Consider the following 21,757-nt stretch of genomic DNA (forward strand, 5'->3'; position numbering starts at 1 on the left):
TAAATTCAGTTTTCCAGGCACAAAACCATTTCCATTTTGCGGAGTAAGCTTTTCTAGTAGACGGCCTTCTGGCCTCCAAAATGACATCCTGCACCTCCTTGGAGAGTAGGGTATGTTGTGATGTTAAGGAATCTTCCATGCGGCCAGAGTGAGTGTTTTCAGCTGACTGTGAAGAGTTTTGAAGCTGTGCTGAGTCAGAAGAAGAGGCATTAGAGGCAGGGTCCATGATGGAGAATGTGTCAGGCTCCTCAGGAGTGGATACCAGTGCTGTCTTGGCCAGTCTGGAGCAATGAGAATCATCTTTGGTCTGTCTGCTCTGGTTTTTAATAGAACTTTGGGCAGCAGAGGAAGAGGCGGAAGGGCATAAACTGTCATTGTTGTCCAACTGAAAGACAGCGTCCACTCTCCAGGCCTGTGGATGAAAAGTCCTTGAGCAGAATTTTGTCAATTGGTGATTTTTGTGGGAGGCAAAGAGATCTATGTCTGGCCTTCCCCATGCTTGTATTATCTCTGTAAAAACTTGAGGATGCAACTTCCATTTGTGTGGATCGGTCATATTTCTGCTTAGGTTGTCTGCCAGCGTGTTTTCCTTGCCTGGCAAGTACTGTGCTTGAAGTTCGATTTGTAATTCCAGAGCCATGTTCCAAAGTGACATGGCCAGCCTGCATAGGGGGTATGAATGGGTTCCTCCCTGTTTGTTTATGTACCACATTACTGTGGTGTTGTCTGTCCTTATCAATAGTTGACCTGGATGCAGAAGGTCTTTGAAAGCTATAATAGCATTTATTACTGCTAGCATTTCCTTTTGATTGATGTGAAGGTGCTTTTCTTTTTGGGACCATCTGCCCTGAATGCACCGATCTGTCATGTGCGCCCCTCAGGCATAGTCCGAGGCGTCTGTTGTAATGACTTGATTTGCTTGAGGCTTGCAGAATGGGAGACCTGTGTTTGTTTGGCATGCTTGAGCCCACCACAGAAATTCCTTTTGAAGACATGGAATTAGTGGTAATATTGTTTCCAAACTGTGGCTGTGTTGAGACCATAGGTTTTTCAGGTACCATTGAAGTTTCCTCATATGCAGCTTTGCACATGGGATTAGTAGGATGCAAGATGCCATGAATCCCAGAGCCTGCAGGATTTTCCTTGCAGTCAGCCTGGTGAAATTTGCTAGTTTTCTGAAGTATTGAGTTGGTTGCCCCAGTTTCTCTGGCGTGAGGTAGGCCATCTGGGTGTTTGTGTCCAAGTTGGCACCCAGGAAAATTATTTTCTGAGAGGGTATTAGCCTTTATTTCTTTTTGTTGACTGTGTATCCCAGAGAATTCAACAACATTATTACAAAAGCCAGATGTTTCAGAAGTATGTGCTTGCTGTCCGCTTGGATCAGGCAGTCGTCCAAATATGGGTATATTTGTATCCCTTGAAGTCTGCAGTAGGCAATTACTGATGCCAGGCATTTCGTGAATACTCTGGGCGCAGTAGATAAGCCAAAGGGCAATGCAGAGAATTGATAATGGGTTGAACCTGCAAGAAATCTGAGGTATCTTCTGCAATTTTGTCTGATTGGGACATGCAGGTATACCTCCTTGAGGTCCAGTGTTACCAGCCAAGACTCCTTGCCCAGCATGGGAAGAAGCTGCTGTAATGTGAGCATCTTGAATTTTGGTACGAGTAAAAATGTGTTTAGGATGGATAGGTCCAAAATAGGTCTCCAATCTTTTCCCTTCCTTGGTACCAGGAATAGTCTGGAATAAAAACCTTGACCTTGTTCTTGAGTAGGTACCTCTTGAATAGCTTTCATGTCCATGAGATCTGAAATTTGTCTTTGTGCCTCTGCCCTTTGATTGTGTGGCAGGTTTGGCAGGCCTCTCATTTTTGGAAGGGTGTGAAAATGGAATCTGTAGCCTCTGTTTATAATGTCCAGGATCCATTTGTCTTTTGTGACAATATGCCAATTTTTCGAAAATAATGCCAGTTTTCCGCCTAAGGGTGCTGCCATTTGAGCCTTGCTTGGCATGCAAAGGGGAAAGTCATTGGGCTTGCTTTCTGAATGGCTGCGAACTATCCTTACCACCTCTTTGTGTAGGAGCTTGCCATTGTCTGTCTCTAAACGATCCTTGAGATTGCCCTCTGCCCCTCGGGCGTCTGTATCTATCTCTTTGGGGTCTGTCCGTGGCTGGAAAGGACCAATTTTTGGAGGGCCAATTTCTACCGAAACGTGGAGGTTGTACCTGTAGAAAATCTTTCACTATTTACATTGATTTAGCCTTTTCCTCCATTTTCTTTAATACCTCCTCAGCTTTAACACCAAATAATACATCCTTTTGTAGAGGGGCATCTAGTAATTTAGCTTTGACATGATCTGGTAAGGTTTGCTCCTTGAGCCAGGCATGTCTACGTATGACTGATCCTGTAACAGCAGCTCTACATGAGGCCTCTAGAGCATCAAAACCACATTGCAAGGTATGTTTACCCACTTGTTCTGCACTATGCATCAAATCCTGCAACTCCTTCAAGTCTGGTTGTTCAGGTTGTGACATTTTGCTTCTCAACTGTGATAACAGAAACTGTTGGTACTTTAACATATGGAACTGGCAGTTTAATGCCCTCATGGTTAAGGTGGCCGAGGTGTATACCTTTTTTCCCCACCTTTCTAAAGATCTGGAATCTCTCTCGGAAGGTAGAGGATTTTTAGCAGTGGAGGCCTTCATTCCCTTGGGGCCCTGTGAGATAGTTTCTGGGTCAGCCGCATGGCTTTTGTATAGAAATTGGTGTGTCGGGAACCCGGTAGTACCTGTCAGGTTTGACTGGGGCTGGAGGTAAAGAATCCAGGTTAAGGCAGGCCTCCGAATACACATCATCTAGTATGTCTAAGACAGGAGGTATAGCCAGAGGCCTGTGCTGAGGTAGCAAGAGAAAATCCCTAAGCCTTTTCTTGGAATCTGAATACTCTTGGCCTTCCCAGTGGAAGTGCTCCCTTAAGGTATGCAAGGTTTCCCAAATGAGTAATCCTCTGGAGGGGAGACAGAGGGAATGGACTCCTCTGCATCAGAATCTTCAAAAGGGGAGTAAGAATGTTCCTGTTCATCCGAGTGCTCTGAAATAATGGAGGCCTGGTCAGAGGAGGGGGATTCTTCCTCCACTCTGGGCCTTTTGTCCGGGGTGAGAACCCCTGATAAGAGTAATTAAATCCTCAGCCATTTTAAGTATCTGTTTTTTAGGCATGGGGCCTGGAGAAGGGCCCTGTGTAGCTGGTCTCTTAGAATGCATGGCTGCTTTAGACTTAGTGAAAGCCTTGCTGGAAAAAGAAGAGGAAGGTCTGAAGACACCCTGAGAGGAGGCAGACCTGTCTACATTTTGAGTTTCACCACCAAGAGTGGCTTCGGTATCTGCAGTCGGGGTGTGGGCCGAGGAGCCTGCGACCTCGGGCACAGAAGACACCGCCAATGAAGTGTCGTCGGTAGGCAGGGGCTGCGTAGGCGCCTCGCTGAGAACCGGACCACCTGTAGTTGGCTTTGGCGTGGTGTCGGTAGAGGCCGCGGACCTCGTGTGTCGGTCCTTATCTTTGCGTTTTTTTTAGACAAAACTGCGGAGTATCCAACGACATAATATAGTTAAATTTTCTGCCAAAATAGTGCTGGGCGAACTCCGCCCGACGCTTAATGGTGCGTTTGTTGAATGTAGCACAAAAACGACAGACTGAGACGTCGTGGTCTGGGCCTAAGCAAGGAATGCAGAGGGAATGAAAATCCTTATGCGGTATTTGCTTCCCACATGAAATACAATTATTAACTTTGTCTGACATCGGTCTGAGGCAAGAAAAGTTTCCCCAACGGGGTACTTCGCTTTCAAGAAGACTTTGGTTGCAAAATTTTCGTAATTTCAGGAGCTGGCCGACCGGCACTTGCGAACTGCTTTTCCTTCGGGCACCGCGCGGCAAGAAAGACTGAAGAAAATGGCGTTGGCTCGTTCCTTTATACCCCTATCGCACTGACGTCAGGGAAGAAGCGACGACAACTGACGCTGGACCTAGACTTTGGAATTCGGCCGACCGAGGACCCGCCTGACGGCAGGAGAACCCATCTGTTATGACTGCAGCTGTATGCACGATGAACATCTGGGAACATGCGAGAGTGTAGTAAGTCAGTAAATAAAAAAGATTGCTACAGAGTACACTGTCAGAGACTGGGTGAGCAAATGGCTGCATCTAAGGGAATGATTTTTTTAAGCTGGGGCCCAGGATCTGAACTGTCACACTAAGTTTAATTCTGTTGGCTGTCAAAAAGCAGTTACCAGAAAAAGAAAATAAAAGTCTAAAAAAAGAAGTTATGTCCTTACCATAACGTTCCATGTGGAGTGTTCATCTCGCCTTTGTTCTTACAAATGGGTGTTGGATGCTTAGCAAAGCTATGCATCTATGAGAAGCTCGAGACCAACCTACCTCCCACAATTCCCTCAGCCTTTACCTCAGATCTAGTTTGCAAACAAGACCAGATCCAGCAATAACAAAGGTTATGAGCATAAAAGGATACATAAGTATACATAAGGATCAGACACTAGCTCAAGCCAGTAGGAACAACAGAGAGACCACTAGTGGGAGACAAATAGACCAGACTTCTAAATCTGTACGTTCTTCCAGACCTGAGGGTGGGAGGGTGGGGATGTAAGAACAAAGGCGAGATGAACACTCCACATGGAACGTTATGGTAAGGACATAACTTCTTTATGTGAGAGTGTTCAATCTCGCCGTTTGTTCTTACAAATGGGTAGCGTCCCTAGCTCCGTTACCCTGAGTGACTCACGGAAGAACATTCCTGAGCACAGTGGAACCAAAAAATGCTCTATCCCTGGAGTCCTGTCAACTTTATAATGAGTGATGAATGTATGCGGTTTAGACCAAGTGGCGGCTGCGCAAATAGTATCCAATGGCAGACGAGCCGCATGAGCCAGAGATGTGGAAACTGACCTAGTAGAATGTCCCTTTGGTTTGGTGGGCAAAATCTGATTTGAAGCAGAATAAACGAAGGTTATACAATCAGTTAGCCATTTAGAAAGTGTGCGCTTCATCACTGCCATGCCCTTTTTGTTGTCCGCAAAGGCTATAAAGAGTTGGTCCGCTTTCCTATGGTCTTTAGTTCTATCCAGGTAGAATCTGAGTTGTCTATGAACATCCAATTTGTGCAACATATATTCCAGCTTGTTGGAGTGGTTTTTGAAAAATGTAGGAAGCTCAATGGACTGATTAATGTTGTTGACCGAACAAACCTTAGGGAGGAAGGAAGGGTTGGTGCGTAATGATACCCTGTCCGGGTGAAAAATTAAATATGGCTGCTTGATGGAAAGTGCCTGAAGTTCTGATACTCGTCTGGCTGAAGTGATAGCTACTAGGAAAAGAGTCTTCCAGGACAAGAACTTTAAGGAACAGGAAGAAGCTGGTTCAAAGGGTGGTAAAATTAGTTGGGATAAGAGCAAATTTAGATTCCAAGGAGTGTAGGTAACCTAACTGTTGGTCTGAGATGAAAGGACCCTTTCATGAAGGCTTTACAAAGCCTATGAGCCACAATGGGGGCTCAGTTTTCTCCTACGTGAAAGTTGGAAATAGCAGCCAACTGAACTTTTAAAGTGGCAGTAGAGGCTCCTTGGTGAAACAGCATGGACAGGAACTCCAAAATCTTGTTTAGAGGGGCTACTAAAGGATCCAAATGCTGTGTAGTCGCCCAGTAGACGAAACGTTTCCACATACTGGTATAGATTTTAGTAGTGGAAGCCTTATGAGAGGCGACCAGAATGTCCTGAACTGCCGGAGAGAGATCAGACCTGGCTAAGTAGTGAAGCGGAGCAGCCAAGCTGCTAACTTGAGGGATATGAGCGACGGGTGAGGAGCTCCTGACGAATGAGTCAGCAAGTCTGGCACTGGGTCCAGAATCCAGGGCTCCCGTATTTGGTGGGCTTGAAGAAAGGGGAACCAAATCTGTCGAGGCCAGAATGGGGCAATGAGAATTATAGTCCTCTCCTGGTCCTTGGCTTTCTGAAGAAATCTGGGTATCAGAGGTATACGGGGGAAAGCGTACAGGAGACCCAGGGCCCAATCGTGAATCAGAGCGTCCCTGGGGACATCCCCTGGAGGGGGTAAAAGGGCAAAGTAGCTTCTGCACTTGGTGTTCATTGGAGACGCAAACAGATCGCAGCAAGGCTGGCCCCATTTGCGGAAAATCCTTTCTGCCACTTTCTGATTGAGGGACCACTGGTGAGGTAACAGGATGGCTCTGCTCAACCTGTCCGCTATGACGTTGGATAACCCCGGGATGTGCATTGCTATTAGAAAGCGACCCGTGGATTCTGCCCATTGCCAAATTCTCATGGCCTCTCTGCACAACTGGTAAGACTTGGTTCCTCCCTGTTTGTTTATGTACCAGACTACGGACATGTTGTCCGTCTGTACTGCAATGGTCCCTAGAGGTAGAAGGGGGGAGAAGTGTTGCAACGCTAGAAACACTGCCCTCATCTCTAGAACATTTATGTGCAGGTTGTACTCTAAGCTGGACCATTCGCCTTGGACTGTCTGTTCCTGAAAGATGCCCCCCCACCCTATCAGGGAAGCGTCCATGGTCACTGTGGCTGTTGGTTTGGGTAACACAAACGGTCGGCCGCTGATGAAGTTGTGATTCTGTAACCACCAAGACAGGTGTGCTTTGCAGGTATTCGTTATATGAATCTCGTGTGTCAGCGGTAACTGCTGGAACGACCACTGTGCGAACAGCAGCCATTGGAGAACTCTCATGTGTAGCCTCCCCATGGGAACTGCAATGAGGGAAGCTGACATGAGCCCCAAGACTTTCAGGACTAGATTGGCTGGGGACTTTTTGGACAATAGCAGGAGAGATATGTGATCTTGCAGGGAAGCTATTCTTGTGAGGGGTAGTTTTAGCAGCATAGAACGGGTATCTAGATCTGCGCCTATAAATGAAATATGCTGTGAGGGCTGTAACAGATTTTTCTAAATTTATCGAAATCCCTAGCTGAGCACAAAGGCTGATTGTGTAGTCCCTGGCCTGTATCAGTTGACGCTCGGTGGTGGCAGTAAGGAGCCAGTCGTCCAGATACGGAAACACCCGGAATCCTAGGCGTCTCAAGTGAGACGCTACCACTGCCATGCATTTGGTGAAAACCCTGGGGGCTGAGGTTAGACCAAAGGGCAGGGCCCGAAACTGAAAGTGGCTGGCTCCCAGCCGGAAGCGCAGGTGATCTCTGGACACTCTGGCCATTTTGATGTGGTAGTAGGCGTCCCTGAGATCTATTGAGCACATCCAGTCATCCTTCTGTAAAAACGGAAGGATCGATTGAAGCGTGACCATCCGGAACTTTTCTTTCTTCACAAATGTATTGAGATTGCTTAGGTCCAGAATTGGCCTCCAGTCCCCAGTCTTCTTTGGAACTAAAAAGAACCTTGAGTAAGTTCCGGATCCTCTTTGGTCCGCCGGGACTGGTTGGATGACTCTTTCTAGCAGCTTTGAGATTTCTATCGCTGCAGGTTTTCGCAGATGGTTTGGTACATCTGGGAACTGTCTTTGTGGTAATGGGGGAAATACAAAGGGGATTTTGTAACCTCTGGTGATAATGCTTTTTACCCAATTGTCTGAAGTAAGGCTTTGCCAGGCCTGAGGGTATAAAGCTAAGCGACCAACTGCCTCCAGAGCAGGACAGTCGGGCCTCCTCTCAGGAGTGCTGGAAAGGCTTCCCAGGGATAGTATCCCTGTCACCTTGGTTCTGCGGACCCCCTCTGCCGCCAGAGCGGCGTCTTCCATTTCTGCCCCCTCCTCTGCCTCTGGGGGGGGGCATCACCCTGTGTGCCTGGGAAAGAACCCTGGGGTTTACAAAACCACATCTTTCCACCTCGTTGCCCTTTGGGGTACGGTCTGGATGGGGTGGAAAAACGGACTCAGACAGCATGGGGCCAAAAAGAGTGGCACCATCAAAGGGGGCGTTAGTAAAGGAAGACTTGAAGGCTTCCGCAAAGGAGCACAGCCGCATCCAGGATTGTCTACGAAGAGCAATCGCTGAGGCTGCAGCCCTACTCGACCCCTCGGCCGCATACGAGATGAGCCTCATGGACGAGTTCACTATGGATGTAAGGGTGTTGAGTTGTGCTGTAACTTTGTCCGAGACAGCAGCATCTGTATTATCCTGGAGGGTATCTCCCAACTCTTTGACTAGATCCCTCTGTAATCGTGTAAAGTGTGTCAAGTAGTTCAGCGATCGCATAGAGAAAGTCGCTGAACTGAAAATGCGCTTCCCATATCTGTCCATGGTCCTAGAGTCTCTGTTAGGGGGATGGACAGACGAGGAAGATTCGGACATCTCCTTTTAGTGGCTGCGGCCACCACCATAGCGTCCACTGGAACTCCCTTAGTAAGGTATGACTTGTCCTGAGGGGCAGTTATGTATTTGTTAGGTTTCCTGGGAACTGGCTCCACTGTGTCAGGAGTCTCCCACGCCCTTCGAGCAATTAACTCCATTAACTCATCGAAGGGCGGAGTGACCCAGGAGGAGGAAGGGTGAGCACCAAATGCCTTCAGCAGGACCGACTCATCCTCAGAAGGGGGTAGGGCCTGCCAATCACCTCTCTGCTTCAGGATCTCCAGGATGTCAGCAAAGGAGACATCCTCTGAGGGTGATTTTGGGGACCCTTCTGACTCATCTAAGTCAGTATCCGATGTTAAAGATTCCTGTGGAGAATCTAAGTGCCTCCTCTTGCACAACTTTTTCCTCGGAACGTCATCGGAAGGGGCTTCCGATGAGGCCTCCGAGGAAGAAGGGGCTCCCTCTGGGAGTGGCTGAGACACTGGTGTGCTCTACGCTTGTGGGTAGTCGTGGGTGCAGAAGTAGACAACGGACCTTTATGGGAGAGAGAAGTTGTTTCTGTTGACGTGGTTGTCTGAGAAGACAATACCTTCCTCATGAGGTCAAAGGCCCCGGGACCCCGAGCCGAGGAGTCCTCCGGTTCCGAAGAATGCGGAAGTGTCTCCGACGTGGAGGCCAAGGGCATCGACCCAGAGGACGGAGCCGAAGTGATCCGTGCCGAGGCACCGAGGGGGAGAGTCGGCACCGAAAGATCGGTTCGACTCTCGGTCCCGGAGCCAAGGAGGGATAGTCGGTTCCACGAGTCCGCCAACGGCTCTGATGGAGTAGAGGTCAACGGTGCCGACCGAGGAAGGGACGGTTCCAGCATCAAGGGGTCCACAATCATCAGATCAACAGCTCTCTGCTCCGAAAGCTGTGTAGGCCTCGGAGGAGGACCAGATGGAGATAAGGGAAGGCCTTAGAGTCTCGACACCAATTGGGAGGAGACTGAAATGAGTTTGGACAGGGCCGTGTTCTCCATTAACTTCTGCACCACACGATCTACGTTGGTGTCGGAGAGGGGCCTGGAAGAACGGGTCGAAGAAACCGAAGACGGTACCGACCTCAATAAGGTAGGAGGTGGAAGCTCCGACACCGGTTCTAAGACTCGAGGCTCGGTCACAGTAAGAAGCTCGACACTCGGCCCCGAAGCCTGTGGAACCGGTGAACGAACTTTAAACGAAGAGCTCGGAGCCGATGACATGGGCTCCGATGTCTTCGATCCCTTCGAGGACTTAGAAGCCTGGTCCGACTTGTCAAGCTCCTCTTGGAAGGAAGGCTTCAAAAGACCCCTACCCATAAGCTTCCTGCGCCTATCTGTCATGACCCTTCCACTAAAAGAATGACAAATAGAACAGTCTTCTTGTAGAAGGAGCGGGCCAAGACAGTAGACACAGGAGCTATGGTTGTCAGTGACAGACAAATCTTTTGCCCACACTGACACCTCTTAAATCCCGACTTTGTTTTTTCAACAGGATATGTCTGAAAAAGCTAACAATTATACCAAATAACAGTTTGAAAATGGTTGGACTCAAGTCCACAAACACAGCAATACTAATAGCAAAAAACAATATCAACCCTAAACCTAGAACTAGGAGGGGTAGGCCCTAAGGAAATTAAAGTATATATATATATATATATATATATATATATATATATATATATATATATATATATATATATATATATTAGAGTAGCCAAGGATGAATCAGACATATACACACACACACACACACACACACACACACACACTAGAGATAAGTTTCCCAAAAAAAAATTAGAAGATTTTACAAGAAATCTAAGTAGAAATAGCTTATCTTCCCAAAGCTGATCAGAGCTCTCAAAAATCGATGCGATCGGTTGCAGCGGCAAACTAGATCCGAGGTAAAGGCAGAGGGAATTGTGGGAGGTAGGTTGGTCTCGAGCTTCTCCTAGATGCACAGCTTTGCTAAGCGGCCGACTCTGAGCCAAGGATCGGCTCCGACACCCATTTGTAAGAACAAACAGCGAGATTGAACACTCTCACATCTGAATATTATCAAACAAATAAAAGAACTGGAAGAAGGATCTTTGGAAAACAGAAAGAGAAAATTACATAAACCAAGCTGAAATTTTGGGAACAATACATGCATAATAATGTTCAGGATGAAGAGGAGTGAGGTCTAACAGAAGGTAGGAATTCAGCAATTTATATAATGTTGGACTGATAATTATAAAGAAAAGAAAGATGTGATGTATAATGTATGCAAATTTAATTTTTTTCCTGTTAATGAATGTGCATGTCTTAAATGATAATTTAATAAAGGTGTTTAATAAAAGAAACAGAATAGCTGCGAGTATGGATGTTTAAAAGTTCCATGCAAACAAGCTGTTCTAATTTGCATTCACAGCCAAATAGTTTAGTCCAACTGATGACATTCAAGAAAAGCTACTGGATTGAAATTAGTACTGTTACAATGACACAATCCAAAACAAGTGCGGACCCAATGAAGAAACTGGGGAGGGAAATATCTATTCATGAAAGTCTGATTCTAATGCCTATTTACTATACTATAGTAGCCTGTAACAATATTTTTGTATCTTTGTCATATGTGTATTCTTCGTCTTTGTTGTACTACTGCAGTTATTTGTGGAGCATTTCTCCCCAGTCCTCCACTGAAAAAGGACTGTTTGTCTAGACGGATTTTCCCGGTAAACAAATATAAAATAAATAAATACTTGCAGCACTTTCTTTTTTAAGCAATAAATATCTTTATTAAATTATCTTGCAAGCATACATTTATATAAATGAAAGCAAACCACATTAAGGGACAGATGACTACAGTGACCAGTGAAAGAAGGCATTTATTACTGGAGAATGCTGACTTTTCTAACAGTGTAGAAAGAAAGTGGCAAGTATAATATAGGATATGACCTATGCCACCAAGTGACAAAGCTAAGGATGATACATTTGGTAGATTCATGACAATGGCCAGAATGTTCCAGAGGGCTACTAATATACCCTTATACTTAAGGTATTCTTTATGCATCCATCACCAAAAAGAACACTCTGTTCTCCTTTTACAGATATGTGGAAAGTCATATGGAAACACACACTTTCATTTATTCATGCATTCACTCACTCATACCAGCTTAATTCTGTTGAAGCTACAGCCTATCCCAGCAGCCACTGAGCATGTGCCAGAGAACCAGTACTGTATGGAACATCACACCAACAACAACTGAGCATGTGTCAGAGAACCAACACGGGATGGAACATCAAACCAGCAACAACTGAGCATGTGTCAGAGAACCAATACGGGATGGAACTTCAAACCAGCAACAACTGTGCATGTGTCCGGGAACCAATATGGGACGGAACAACTCGGAAACCCCTGAGTATATGTCACAGAACACCAGACAATATTCGCACACCTGAAAAAGAAGCCCAAAAGACCATAAGCTGTCCCTCTAAGAGTCTAAAAAATATCTGGTGTCACACCAAAGAAAAACATTTACAACACAATGAAAATGCATATTCAGAAAAATTTTACAATATAAAGAACAATTCAGTAGTCTTATATGTGTAAATGGCTCTTTCCCAAGAGCTTATCAGACAGCCTAGCAATCTACGATGGTTGTTTTTACATTACACCCATCACTGTTCTGACAGTAGTTTTCTAAACAGGATAACATCAGATGTTCTAGAATGGTGGAACGCATGGGTAACAGATGGTCATTAACTGAGAAAATGTTGGGAACTAAAGATAAAGAAAGAAACCCTAATAAAATTATGCAGGATTCTTATGTGCTTTGCAAAATATTGGCCCGAGATTTCTTGTGTTTTCAAGCAGAATGTTAAAATGATTTGGAAAACAAATTGCTCCAAAATATATATGCTGCCTTTAGTTTTGAATCAGTAAGCTGTGCTTTTGTCGGGCACCCATTAAGGGCTACTCCTGTTTACCCTGTTGTGGCCTCCATTTTTTTTTTTTTTTTTTTTTTTTTAATTAATGAAAAAGAAAGAATACTGCATTCCTCCTAAAAGGTGCCTCACCCATGTGAAAAGATGTTTCAGTACTTTGTACAGGTGTATGAATTTTGCTCAGTCACCTCAGATTAGTGAGGAACAGTGATTCACTTCAAGTTGCCAAGTCCTAATACATCACACCATCTACCATTAACCTAATATGCTCCATAAAAAAACACAACAGTTCAGCTAACCTTGTGTTATTATGGTGGTTTACCTTTGAGCAGTTGTCATAATGGCATCTACAACTTCAATAATCCTGTGCAAGGCAGAGTCTGTGCCAATGGTCATGTCTGTTCCACAGAAGTCATTGTCGATAGATCCAACCATGCCCACAATGTTGAGATGTGAATACTTATGAGCAGTCTCTTCATCGATACTGCCTGTGGAGAATTAGTAAAATGCATACAAATTGAACATTTTTACTATAAAAATCCCAGAAAATATTTTTTTGTAGAAAAATATTCAAAACTTAAAAAATAATTTCAATCATATTTTAAAGTATATAAATTAAAATAACAGCCTAACAGATCTTCTGATTAGTGTTTCTGAGATGGGTGAAGCACAGGATGTACCTTTTACTTGGAGCCCTGTTTCATGATTCTTTTAAAGAAATCTTAGCTCTCACAGTCTTGCATGAGGCACCACATCTCTTTCACTAGGCCACCCTGCCAAGGTTAGGAAAGGTATGATGGTTCCCAGCTCCTGTTTCCTCTCTTGAAATAAAATTCCATTTCAGGGAAACACACTAACTACAAAAAAATACAATTATAAAGTGAATCAGTTGATGAAAGCTGGTGGAATAGCCAACCTAGGGAAGCAAATAGTAGGAATAATACACTCACTTCAGAAAGCGTTTTAGAAGATTAGCCATATGTACATTTCTGTATGTAAAGGGTCTCAAAGTAATACAATGAGTGAATCACATCTCTGGGCATTTCACAATTTGCCCAACAAGGTATCCCGGTGTCCAGATCTCTGCCTCCCAGCTCAAAGGTGTGATGTTTATCGCTGACATCTAGTTATTTTCTGTGTGGAATTTTCATGTTCTTCCTGGGACTGTATGGGTTTTATCCAGGCGTACCAGCCCTCCAACCAGAAAAATGCTGGCTGAGTGGCTTCACTAAAACATATATGAAAATACTGTAGTGTGGAGTTTATTGCCCAATACGAAAATAGTGCAGTGTGGAGGTTATTGTCCAATGATGTAAACAATATTGTTATACATAAGAATTTTGAAAAAAGTGAAATTATTGTAAACAATATGGGTCTAAATAGCGCTGTAGAGTGCATTCCGTAAGTGCTGCATTTCTATTTTAGGTAGACAAGCACACTTTTTTGTATTAGATAGAAAAGTTCCTACAGGGAGTACTGTTACGAAGCAATCAACCCCTGTGAAACAAAATGTGAGCTACAGTTCTGATAATCATATTGGTTGGTCTCTTGATACTAAAGACCTTTTGCCCATTAACAGTGGTTCTGAGAAGTATGTTGCAGCAAAGTAACAACCTGAAAAACTTGATGCAGCATGTAGACTTTGTACTACAAATCCAAACAAAGAGAAGCTGTGTAAACCCACCATGGGAATGTAACATAGTTTGTATGAGGGACTGCAAAATTTTTGTATTTTACCTGTGGTAAGGAAGAAGCTTCACTATTATTTTTCCTGTTTAATAAAACCTCACATGAACTAGCTGCCTCTGCTGGCTTATTTGATACCACATTGCTGGAGAACGCGGACAGATTTGAATTTTTCAGTGCCAAGAAGATCTCGAGTTGTATCATTCTCTGTGTGAACAACTGGATGAGCAATTTTTTTCTCAAACTCAAGAGACAACAGTCTTATGGTGTTGCTGGGAACTTTCAAGTGGAGTATATCTGTTTTTTTTTTCCCTTGTGCAAAGACATGACTGTAGAACAACTGCTTCAAACTACTCTCCTGCTGATGGAATGGTTGTGGTTAACAAGTCCATGGCAATACAACAGAGACTGCCAACTATTAAGTAACTTACCAGGGAGAAAGATCTGAAAGTGTAACTCACAGCCTTCGAGTGGTACACCCAACAGGAGACACTGGGCTAGAAATGTCCGAGTCCAGTTAAAGAGCCTTCAAAAGCCTTAAAGAACATGTAAGGGACTGAATACAAGGACTATGACAAAAAAGCACTACTAGCTTGAGCTAATGTTACCTTTTAGTTCAAGCTCAAGTTTCATAGCTAGACATGTTTCCCAAATAAAGCAGTACAATCTCAATTTTGTGATTTAAAACATGTGCTTAAATTATGGCTATTAAACATGTATAAATATATTAAACTAACCCAATATGAATGCTAACCGTTGATAAATTTAAAAGGGCTTTGCCTGTTTGAAAATAGGTGTTTCAAAGTAATTGCAATAACGTTGAAAAATTTGTTGTACTAATACGGAAAATGTTATGCTATGAAAACTCAAAACTCAGCAGTCTCAATCTGCTGTAAAGCCTAAGTTAAAGCTGATAAAGTGTCAAAATATAGACATACATCGTTATAAATATGTGGGGGGAGGGTCGTCACAGAGACGACTTTTGCACTAGCAACAACACTGTTCTACCAGTGAAAATCATACTACTCTACTACTGATGTTAAGCCTAAGGAATGTATCTGCCAATGAGTTGTGGCATGCCTAAAATAATGTCAAAGGGCAGTGTACACAAGACTCAAGCAGTACAGTCACATTCATAAAGGTGCAATACAAGGACCAGCTCGAAGAACCAGGCATCTGAATGGAGAGACCAAGCAAAGGAGAGTAGTATTGCTGGAAATGAATTCATCCTCAAGTCTTGGTACCTTCACAAGGTAGACCCTGGTTTTAGGAAATCTAACAGAGTCAACACTGACATATAGACTGTACTTTATATAGCCTAAATTATGGATAGAAGTAGGTTACAAAATAAAAAAAGACAGCTGGGGCACAAGTCCCAGAATAAAAAAGTACCCAATCTGTGTAGGCACACTGGTGGCAGGGCTGGAAAAATGACAGTGCAGAATCCTCAAGACAAGGAAACATTCCTACAATAGGGTTAGGACAGGCACAGGGGGAGATTTTTTGAAAGGTAGAAAAAAGAAATACAGACATAGGAAAGAAAGAGAGATCTGCTATGGTGCAATAAAGACAGATTAATACAAAAAAGCAGACTCAAAGAAATTCAAAGAGAAATACAGGCAAAGGTTACCCAGATGTAGAAAATTTCACAATACAAAAATAAGATCACAAAAGGGAATACAGAACAGAAGATATGCAAAGCAGAAGTTAAAAAAATACAAGTTGAAGTTACTAACACCTGCGAAGTGAAAGATATGGTATAGAAAGGCTAACACAAGTTATGTCACAGCATGATGGAACAAAGAGCCCCCAAGCAAGTAGAAACAGGAGTCCCCCAAGCAAGTAGAAACAGGAGCAGGAGACATCTGAACAAGAAATAAGGACATGGAAAAGAGCGATTTAATATGGTGCAATACTTGTGCAAAGGAGAAAGCAAAACCAAAAACAAAAAAAGCATCATCAAACATATTGAAGAAATACAAGCGAAGGCATCCAGACATGGAAAATTTTACAATACAAAAAAATAACAATACAAAAAAATAACAAAACAAAGGGTAAAGCAGAAGATTAGTAACGGAGAAGTTAAAGAAATCTAAATTAAAGTTATGGATTACCTGCAAAAGGAATGACTTGGTGTACAAAATACATCTCTGATAACATCACAGCATGATAGAGTAATGAATCCCCAAATTAAGGAGAAACCAATGGAGCAGGAAGCATCTGATCAGTTGCGATACGAAGATAACTTACAGCCTCCAGTAGGAAACCAGTACAAAAGTTCAGCTGGAGTTGCACAGCAAGGGAAGGAATAGGAAACTGTGGCAACCCTGATGGAGTCAATGTTTTGGAGTGATAGGCTAGTGAGTTGCCATATGAAAAAGCAACAAATGACAGTGTGGAGCTGAAGAGAATATTGCACAGAAATATTTTCTTGAAACTTTCTATAGAATGCCTGCAGGAAACTGAGAATAAAGAATCTGCCCTTAGTTTAGAAGAAAATGATCTAAGGGAAAAATTGTTATATGTCTATCCATCTCTATTAAATTAAGCAATCAATGAAAGAAATACACTACAAAGCTCATAGGTTATTACTGGCCTGTCTTTCTAGGTTGTTTTAAGCCTAGACAATTACCCCATGTCAGAATCAAACCCTGCATCTTGTGTTTGCAAGGTAAACACATTAACCATTATGCCAAACTCCCAGGAAGTCAATGAACCCCAAAATGATATCTGTTCAATAAAACAAATGAACACAGTAATCAAGACTGTTCACAGAAATTCATGGGATATAACAGAAGTAAACAGGGTAAACTACTGTGCAGCTAATTAATAACAGATAAATTCTTACCACAAAAACACAGAGCAGCAAGGGAAAAGGAGAGAAATCAAATGCCATCATGGAGATATTGAATTTAGAAAACTACAAAGAAATTAAGACAAGAAGTGTCACTGCTAGAAGAGTACAGAAGAGGGAACAGAAACAAAAATACTCAGAAAGAGACTTGATAAAATATTGTGCATTATCAGAACAGACCAGGATCGCACACTATTACAAATAATAAACTAAAGATATCAGCACAGGCAGAAAAACAGATGACATGCAGATACATATAAATTAAAAGTACAACATAAGCAATTTATTGATAACCCAATACATTTTATAGAGAATTGGGAAAACAAGGCAAAAGGAATAGAAAAATAAAAGAATACAAAATAAACATTTTGGAGGAATATCTATGAAGATCCTGTGGAACATAAAGATACTGAATGGACAGAATATGCACAAGAAAGAATAAGAAGCTCAAATGTACAGGATATGAAATGGGATGAAGCAACAGCCAGTGAAAAATGAAACAAAATTAAGAAAAGCTCCTAAATACAAAAGCCAAGGCCCGGATGCAGTATAGAATTTCTGGCTGAAATTATCAGCATCTTTACATGAAGATTTATCCATGAGTAAGAACTCTTTATATGTGCACCCCAAATAGACACTAATCTGGTTAACAGGAAAAACAACACTCCTCCTTAACAGTGAACTTGCAAGACATACTAAAACTACAGACCAATAACTTCCTTCCAGTGATGTATAAACTATACAATGGAATTCACAGAGTTTATAGTCATTTAGAAGAAAATTCAACCATGGCAATAGAACAAAAGAAAGTCAAATGAAACAAAGGATCATTTGTTGTTAGAGTTATAATGGAGAATTGTAAAAAGGGGAAGAATCTAAGTATGGCATGGATAGACTACAAAAAAAATTTGACAACATCCCACATTCATGGATAAAACAGTGCTTACAAATGTGTATACACCCTACATGTGATGGCTCTTGATGTACAGAAAGCATTTAACAGAGTAAGCTGGGACTTTATAATCTGGGCAATGGAAGCATTTGCATTCCCTGATAAAATTATAAAGCTGATTAGGAGGATATACGAGGGATCGGAGGTGATCAATTCTGCTTGAGAAGAAGAACCAGGCAGGGCTGTCCTCTTTCCCCTTTGTTTATTTGCATTATATTTAGAACCACTGGCAAAGAAAATAAGGGACTCTGAAATTTAAGGAAATAATTGGTATGGTAGTCAAGAAAAGCTGGCTGTATTTGCAGAGGATGGTATTTTATATGTGACAAAACCAGAAAAGGACACTATGGTGCTGTGGAATATTTTGAGACTGTTTCAAATCTTTTTGGGATATAAAATTAATGAAGCGAAAACAAAGGCAATAGGTGTAAATTATGTATCCATACACAAATTGGTTCAGCAATACCCATACTTATGGGGACATGACAAAATTAAGTATTTAGGAGTATGGATTAAAATGATTCTGTTGTGGCAGCCAAGGACATGTGGGAAGAGACCAAACAAAAGACAAAAACTGAGAAAATGGAAGCTCTGTTATATGGATATGGATAGTAAGATGCAACCAGTTAAAATGTTTTAGTCCCTTTAATCTTATACACATGTTAGGCATATTTTTATCAACCAAAGGAAAAGTTGTGGATAGCAATTAATAAAGAGCTGAAGTATTTTACCTGGGAAGGGAAGATGGCAAGAGTCAAGTGGGATAAGCTGATTCTTCCAACAGAACCAGGCAGATTGGGATTACCCGACTGGAAGGGGTATTTCAGAGCAACACAGTTAAGGGTCCTATACATAGCACAAGCAGAAAACTATATTTATATAATTCAAAGTGGAAAGGGATGATGATGAAACAGAGGGAAGCCCAAGAAACAAGGACAGACTGGAAGTTTGGAAGCAGACCTTTAAAGAGAACAATAATCATAATAAGAACTAAGCCAACACAGGAATGGAGAAAGGAGATTCTGCCAAAAGGGATGTCTGCAATTAGGGATACAAACAATAGGAAAGACGGGCTGGAATTTATTGAAAAAAACAAGGTATCGGGAGTAAATAACTAGAGAGGGAAAGATGGCAGAATGGGAAAACACTAAGAATTTATTTGGACTGCAGGTTAGAGATTGATATCAATCCTTGATAAGGAAAGCAGAGTATAGGCAAAAAGAAATAGTGAGGTCCTAAACAAAAGACCAGCACTGGTACAGTTTTTAGTAGAATCTAGAACAGAAGCTGCCATTAAAAAAGGAATAATTAGTAGAGCATATAAAATATTGCATGATAACTATAAGAATCAATCAGAGGAGGTTAGAAAGGATTGGGAAGAGAGAATGGATAAGCAATTCAGAAAGAAATAATGGGGGATATATGTATATCTCCCAAATATGCAACAAAATCTAGAAGATTTAGGATTTTTATTTGGAAATGTTTACACAGATATTTTTATAACCGACGTAAACTCAAACAAAATATTACCTATTTCAATACCTGGACGTTAAATCCTAAAATTATACAAAACCAAGAAACTACACAAGAAATTCAGAATGTGTTAGCCCAACTTCAAAATGATTTTATATCCGATCAAATTCCATATGACATACAATGGGCAGCTACCAAGGCGGTCATCAGGGGTATTATTCAAAAATCTGCATGGCTCAAAAAAAAAAGTATAACAATCTTATGAATGAACTAGAGTGTCAAATAAACACTGCTGAACTAGAACTTCAGGAAAAATATTCCAAAGGACTTGAGGAAAAAATAATTAACTGGCAAAAACAATTACACAAACATTATTTAGAAAATATTTCCTTCTTAGAATTAAGGTCAATATATCAATATTCAGAATGGGCTCAAACACCATCAGAATTCCTAGCTAGACTAACATAAAACGTGGACCTCTTAGGATCAAAGAAATAAAATATGAAGGACAGGTGAAATATAAAGATCAAGATATAGTGGACGCTTTTGAAGATATTTATAAGAAATTATACAATATACCCTTATCATCTACAGACAGATTTGAGGATTTTATATATTATATAAACTTTCCACAAATTACAGAAGATCAAAGGAAACTCTTAAAATCACTGTTACATTTAAAAGAGATAAAAGCTGCAATAAACAAACTAAAATTAGGTAAATCCCCTGGGCCTGATGGATACACATCAGATTTTTATAAGCTATTCATGGAACCCATCTCCAAAGTGTTATTAAAAGTTTTCAACTATATAATACAATATGGTGTAACAGACAAATATTTAACTCCAAGACAGTGTTGATTCCTAAACCGCATTCTGACCCAACAGATGCAGCAAATTATAGACCAATAGCCCTCAAACACTGATCTTAAGATATTAGCCCATGTTATAGCAAAGAGACTTAAGAATATACTCCTCTCTATTATTTCCCAACAACAAATGGGCTTTATGACAAACAGGCAAACAAGTGCACCCTCCTTTTAGATACCATTGTAAGACTACTTAATAGGGATAAATGCCCCAGATATGCCCTTACAGTAGATGCAACTCAAGCTTTTGATAGAGTAAACTTACACTTTCTCTTTAATATACTGCCTTTATATGGTTTTCCTCAAGAATTCATTAAAATGATCCAGGTTCTCTATCAGAAAGCTTCTACCACTATACAGGTAAATAAATGTATAACTAACCCTATACTCTTATCCAATGGTACAAGACAAGGATGTCCTCTTTCACCATACCTATTTAATCTTTATCTAGAACCCCTCCTTGTGTTTATTTCACAAAAATAATTTCATCATATTCCCAGAATCCACAATACAAATCTTATATACTCGGCCTTTGCTGATGACTTAAATATATACTTCCAACTCCCCACTACTGACCTCCCAAAAATACTTAAAGTTATTGATGAGTTATCGATAGTTTCAAATTATAATTTAAACAAGTCACACATTTCCCCTCAATCCTATAGGGCATAAAGAATTGTACTTTCCTATGAGTGAGATCAAAATAAACTACCAGATAAAATATCTAGGAATAATATTTACTTCAGACTTCAAAGATATTATAAACAATAACCTAACTAAATGGACTAGTATTCAAAATGATATGGATAGATGGAAGAACATTAATAAGTCTCTACTGTCAAAAGCTAGTGTTGTCAAGATGAATTTAATACCAAGAATACTCTTTCAATTAAATGCTACCTTTTCAAATATTCCCCAAAACTTCTTCCTTGCCAAGGAAAAAGCTATATCAAGATTCTTATGGTATCCCAAATCTACCAGAATTAAATATGCAAAACTTGTACTCGCCAAAGATAAGGGGGGATTGGGGTTACCTGATTTTTAAGCTTTACTATAGTATAATTACTGTATACAGACTGTATACAGACAAATACAAATAATAAACTATGACTCGTATATAAATACTTGGACATCCCAGTGGATCAAAATCTGGTATGAACAGTTGAAATCCCTTGGGCTGTAATATCAAATCCTTATCATTCTTGAATTTAAACCAGGCTAGCATATACACGAAGAATTTACACCCACTAATTAAAAACATGATTCTTACAACACAGAAACTATTTAAATCATTGCAATTAGCTGACGCTTTTGCCCTTATACAACCATTACACCTAAATCCTAATTTACTAATAAATAATAAACCAGTAAATCTAACAAACTACCCCCTGACAAAAGACTACACAATATGGGATATATACCAATGGAAAGACTCTAACATGGGGCAAATGAGACTTGAACTCAAACTTTCTATGAAATATAGTATTATCCTTAACCAACTTCATCATCTTATAAATGCTAAAGTCTCACAAATACACACTGACTTACAGAACATAGATTTAGTTAAATACTTGAAAATCTTCTGATTAAAGGGAAAACAATTTCTAGGACTTATAAAATTGT

The 21,757-nt window shown here is 41.3% G+C and overlaps 1 protein-coding gene across 8 annotated transcripts in view; it reads right to left on the reverse strand.

The window, feature by feature from the left end:
* The window catches only part of LOC122796266 (phosphofructokinase, platelet), a 987,903-nt gene that overhangs the window by 725,641 nt on the left and 240,505 nt on the right, over window positions 1-21,757 (reverse strand). For all 8 annotated transcript variants that reach the window (XM_044064600.1, XM_044064606.1, XM_044064604.1 and 5 more), the window contains exon 5: window positions 12,624-12,789. In XM_044064600.1, coding sequence (XP_043920535.1) covers window positions 12,624-12,789 — 166 coding nt within the window. The remainder of the gene's footprint in view (window positions 1-12,623; window positions 12,790-21,757) is intronic.

The sequence above is a fragment of the Protopterus annectens genome, chromosome 3.part0, assembly GCF_019279795.1.
Source record: "Protopterus annectens isolate FY-2018-M chromosome 3.part0, PAN1.0, whole genome shotgun sequence".
In the NCBI taxonomy this organism is placed as follows: Eukaryota; Metazoa; Chordata; order Ceratodontiformes; family Protopteridae; genus Protopterus; species Protopterus annectens.